This window comes from Gossypium arboreum, chromosome 12 (genome assembly GCF_025698485.1).
Source record: "Gossypium arboreum isolate Shixiya-1 chromosome 12, ASM2569848v2, whole genome shotgun sequence".
In the NCBI taxonomy this organism is placed as follows: Eukaryota; Viridiplantae; Streptophyta; class Magnoliopsida; order Malvales; family Malvaceae; genus Gossypium; species Gossypium arboreum.
The window spans coordinates 75,441,192-75,447,059 of NC_069081.1; the positions used below are offsets into that span (position 1 = coordinate 75,441,192).

At 42.0% G+C, this 5,868-nt stretch overlaps 1 protein-coding gene across 1 annotated transcript; it reads right to left on the minus strand.

Annotated features, from left to right (window-relative positions):
• Positions 1-1,777: 1,777 nt before the first annotated feature.
• LOC108477953 (uncharacterized) lies at positions 1,778-4,825 on the minus strand. The gene is made up of 5 exons (XM_017780413.1): positions 4,472-4,825; positions 3,795-3,972; positions 2,798-3,296; positions 2,147-2,339; positions 1,778-2,038 (listed from the first exon to the last, which is right to left on the minus strand). The coding sequence occupies exons 1-5, from the start codon at positions 4,823-4,825 to the stop codon at positions 1,778-1,780; spliced, it is 1,485 nt and encodes a 494-aa protein (XP_017635902.1).
• Between the last annotated feature and the right edge of the window lie 1,043 nt (positions 4,826-5,868).

The following is a 5,868-nucleotide window of genomic DNA, read 5'->3' on the forward strand; positions in this document are numbered from 1 at the left end:
GATGTGTGAACTACACAGCCTGGTCCACTAATCTCCACACGTTCGTGTTGTTTACTCGTGTGGGGCCCACGAGCCCATAGGCCCACACGACCCATTTTCGGGCCAACGTGGCCCAACCTGGCCAAAGGCCATGAAATCTCCCATGGTGGTCACTACGATCATACGCCCTCGTTTTGAGCATTCAGAATACAACACAAGTGTGGGCACGCTTGCATAGCGTTAACAAGCACAGTTTTCGGCTTTTTCCAATTGATGACTATAGAAGTGTGGTTACACACCTGATTGCGATAAATACACGAATAGCTCGAGTGTTTTCCCCAAACCTATATCAACATGATACACTGTCAGTCTTCTAATCTATGGGGTTAACAATCCCCTAAATAAACTTAACTAAACTATAACTTAACGCTTGCCTTATCTAACGATCAAGACTCCTCACATTTCAGTCGATACCGAAAATTGATTATAGGCTCCTACAGATCATCTGCACCCAAAACCGAAATCTATTAGCCTTAATAAGAACATTTACATAAGCAGTTGTACCAGCATATAGTGCTTACCAAAATCGTGAAATTGATTCTAGAGAAGAAACACAATCAATATTCTACTTCAAACGAAAACAGGTACTGAAGAAATAAGACTAGCACCCGCGCTTCCAACCATAAACGGTAGTAAAAAGAAGGAGTTAGAAACAATATTATTACATAAAGAAATAAAGTGAGGGATTAGGAAAGAACCAAGTACCAACCGATTGTTCCAAGAAGAACTGCAAGAGCCGAAACGATTGGAGAGAGAGCTAAGCAGAAAACTGCCCAAGGAATCAAGTGGAAGGAGAGGGAAGAAGATGCAATCGATATAGGGAAGTCAACTAAGAAAAGGAGGAAAGAAGAAGAACCAAACAAAACCAAGATAGAAAACCCAAACAAGTTAAAGAAGGGTGTTCGGCCAAAGAAAAATCAAGGGAAGAAAGACCACTAAGGTGCAGAGAGAACTGAAGAGGTCGGCTACAAAACACTGTTGAAAAACAAACCCAAATGACTAGTTTCCCAAATAGACACACTCAGTATTCGGCTACCAACAAGACCCCAAAACTAAAGAGAAAAAAGAAGCCAAAAGAAATAATAGTTATCAAAAATGGGAAGCAAAACCACTCAATTTTGGCACTCAAAGGATTATGACTGAATTTGCATAATGGGGAATCCCATTTTTGGCCAACTTCTACCACTTCACCCCCTCTTGATCCACTCTTCAAATCTCTCCCTAAATCTCTCCTCTCCTCCCTAAACTGACCAATTCAAACCCCTTTCAAACTCTTCCTAAAATTCAGCCATACACCCCACTCCCCCTCAAACACTCCAATCGCCCACTGGCTTCAGAGTTCTACTGCCATTCATCCTCTTACATGGCACAGTAGCAAAATGAACATCCTTTGCATGCAACAGGACTCAAAATCAGGTCTCCTAGCAAAAGTAACACGTTACTATCCCTTAAACCAATAAGCTTTTAATGACACATTCTAACCACATTTATTTAAGAACCTTACTGTCAAGAATCAAGTTTTACTCAAGTCAAAAACAAAATTTTGTGCAGGCCAAAGCTTGAACTCAGGACTTTTCCAATACTCCTCTGGACATTTAACCACTGAAGCAAGCATGTAATTATGCATCACAACACACAAAAATAAATACTTAGATTTTTGGGGCGTTACAATTCTACCCCCTAAAAGAAATTTCGGCCTTAAAATTTTACTTGATCAAAACAGATGTGGGCATTGCTGTCACATCGCCTCCTCAGGTTCCCATGTGGCTTCCTCAGAACTATGGTTACGCCATAGAACCTTAACCAGTGGAACCGATTTCCTCCTAAGAATCTTCACATCATGATCTAAAATCTGGACTGGATCTTCCTCAAACGTCAGATCTGGCCTAACTTCAATCTCCTCAGTCGAGACGATATGTGCAGGATTAGAGCAATATCGCCTCAACATAAAGACATGGAACACATCATGAATCTGGTCCAACTTTGGAGGTAACTCAAGCTAATTAGCAACCGGTCTCATATGCTTCAATATACGGTAAGGCCCAATGAACCTAGGGCTTAACTTGCCTTTCCAACCAAACCTATGTATCTTCTTCCATGGTGAGACCTTGAGAAACACTAAGTCCCCCATAGAATACACAATCTCCTTACGCATCAAATCTGCATATGACTTCTTCCTATTAGATGCTGCTTTCAGTCGATCCCGTATCAATCTAACTTTATCCTCAGTATCAGAAATTAATTCAGGGCCCAGAACATGCTGCTCGACCAACTCAATCCAACACTTAGGAGTACGACACCTACCAACATACAATGCCTCGTAAGGTGTCATCTGTATGCTAGACTGGTAGCTATTGTTATACGCAAACTCTACCTACAACAAGTAATCCTCCCAACAACCTCAAAAGTCAATCACATAACTCCTTAACATGTCCTCCAGTATCTGAATCACCCTCTCTGACTGACCGTCTGTCTGAGGATGAAACGGAATACTGAAGTCCAACCTTATACCCAATGCCTCGTGTAAATTCTTCCAGAACTAAGACGTAAAGTGAGGATCTTTATCGGATATGATAGAAACAGATACCCCATGCAGTCTCACAATTTCAGACACATTCAACTTAGCCAGCTTCTGTAACGAGTAATCAATACGAACATGTATGAAATGGGCAGATTTAGTCAATCAATCTACGATGACCCACACTGAATCCTTCTTTGTAGGCATTAAGGGCAACTCACTAACGAAGTCCATAGTTACTCTCTCCCACTTTCAAAGCGAAATCTTAACTGGCTGAAGCAATCCCGAAGGTAACTGGTATTCAGCCTTAACCTGCTGGCAAGTAAGACATTTACCCACAAAGTCGGTAACTTTACGCTTAAGACTAGGCCACCAATATAACTCACGAAGGGCACAATACATCTTATTCCTGCCAAGATGCATCTCATACAGACTACTATGTGCTTCTTGCAGTATAACTGCCTCAGGTCAGTATCTTTTGGTACGCAGACTCTCCCGCGGAAACAAAGTACCCCTTCGTTATTCAGTCCAAAATCTAAAGTTTCCTCACTCTTTATATATTGAAATCGAGGACCTAGAGACTCATCCTCCAACTGTTTACCCTTAATCTGATCTATCCACTTCGGTTTAACTTGGAGTTCTGCCAACAAGCTACCATCGTCAAACAAACTGAGACGAGCAAACATACCTCTCAGATTAGTCATAGCCCTTCGGCTCAGTGCGTTGGCCACCGCATTGGCTTTACCAGGATGGTATTCAATTGAACAGTCATAATCCTTAAGTAGTTCAATCCATCTACGCTGCCTAAGGTTTAGCTTATTCTAAGTGAGGAGATACTTGAGGCTTTTGTGATCCGTGTAAATGATACACTTCTCGCCGTATAGGTAATACCTCCAAATTTTTAGTATGAACACCACTACGACCAACTTCAAGTCATGTGTCGGATAGTTCGCCTTATGCATCTTAAGTTGACGAGACGCATAAGCCACAACCTTACCCCCTTGTATCAACATATATCCCAAGCCAACATGTGATGCATCATTGTAAATAGTGAATTCCTTCCCAGATTTTGGCTGTATTAAGACAGGGGCCTCAGTTAGAACTTTCTTAAGTTTCTAAAAACTTTTTTGTTGCTTATCAGTCCAGTTAAATGGTACTCCTTTTTGCAACAACTTAGTCAGAGGTCCAGCAATCAATGAGAACCCCTCTACAAATCGCTTATAATACCCTGCCAGACCTAGAAAACTACAAATCTCAGATACCGATTTAGGCTGCTTACTATCCAGAACATCTTCAATTTTTCGAGGGTCAACTCTAACCCCTTCAACAGATACCACATGACCCAGAAATGTTACCTCTCGTAGCCAGAATTTGCACTTGTTGAATTTAGCGTATAGTTGTTTCTCCTTCAAAATCTACAGAATAATTTGGAGATGCGCAACATGCTCATCCTCAGTTCTCGAATACACCAGAATGTCATCTATAAACACCACCACGAATCGACCTAGGTAGGGCTAGAACACTCAGTTTATCAGATCCATAAAAGCCGCTGGTGTATTCGTCAGTCCGAACGGCATCAGTAGAAACTCGTAATGACCATAACAATTCCTAAAAGCTATCTTGTAAACATCAGTCTCCTTGACCCTCAGTTGATGGTACCCCGATCGGAGATTAATCTTAGAGAAGACAGAAGCTCCTCGAAACTAGTTGAATAGATCGTCTATCCTCGATAGGGGTACTTATTCTTAATGGTTAATTTGTTTAGTTACTGATAATCGATGCACATGCACATGGTTCCATCCTTCTTTTCACAAATAAAATAAGTGCTCCCCACGGAGACACACTATGGTGGATCAACCTTCGATCAAGTAACTTTTGAATCTGAGCCTTAAGCTCTACAAGCTCCTTAGGTGCCATTCTATAAGGGGCGATAGACATCAGAGCTATACTAGGCAAGAGCTCTATCCCAAACTCAACTTCACGGTTAGGAGGTAACCCAGGCAATTTATTGGGAAAAACATCATGAAAATCCATAACCGATCTGGTATCTTTAATAGAAGAAACCTCAGAACCAGAAACACTAGCATAGGCTAGATACGCCTCACAACCCTTACGAACCAGCTTCTCAACTCTAAGTGTAAAAATCATATATAAGAGATAATTTTGATGCTCCCCAAACACAACTACCTCGTCACCCTTTGCAGTTTTCAGTAACCCCCGTTTTGCTGCACAATCCAAATTCGCTTGATGCATAACCAACCAGTCCATGCCTAGTATCAAGTAAAATTCTCCAAAAGGAAGTGCTATTAAATCTGACAAGAAGATCTTCCCTTAAACCTCCAAACGTACATCCTTAAATAGTTTATTCACTCTCACTGACTGTCCTAATGGACTTAATACAGAAACTTCACTCATAGTGTTCTCAACTGTTATACCCAAGGTCTCAGACACAGTGCATGCTATATAAGAGTGCGTAGATCGAACATCAATCAATGCAGTATAATGTACATTATAGATAAAGAATGTACCCGTAATAAGATCTGGGATTTCTCTGTCATCTCATGAACGTGCAGCATAAACCAATGCCGGCTGCCTCGGCTCAGTATGACCAACACCTCTGCCCGGTGCTCTTCAACCACAACCCATACCATTTCTACCTCTGGCCTGACCACGGCCTCGCGGTGGCTGCTGAACACCCCTTGGTGGCTAAATAGTACCCATACCAATAGCTTGCTTCTGCTCGGGCCTTTGTGGACAGTCTCTAATACAGTGCTCCATAGATCCGCACCTCAAACATGCCCTAACCATCTAGCACTTGCCCTGATGGCGTCTCTCACAATCAGCACAAGGCTGCAGTCCAGTAGTAGTAATAGGAGCCCTAACTGTTCCCAAACCCTCTTGTTCCTTCCCTTATCCTTCTCCCGATTCTGGCGCTCAACGCACTTCACATCCTTGGTGATCTTTGCCTTTTGCACTAACACAACAAAATCTCGCTCCCTTTATAGAGCTATCAGAACTCACAGATTATCTCTAAGGCTATCCTCGAAATGAACACAGCGCTCATATTCAGTTGCCACCATCCCATGCGCATAGCGGCTAAGTTGTAAAAACTCAGACTCATACTCAGCTATTGATTTATCTCCTTGAGTCAAATTTAGAAACTCCCTCCTCCAAGCATCCACATAACTAGCGCCCACATATTTCCCTTGGAATGCATTCTTGAAAAAATCCCAAGTTAACCGGTCGAGCTGAGTACCCTTTTTCACTGTAGACCACCATTGATAGCTTCATCTCGCAACAACGATATTCCA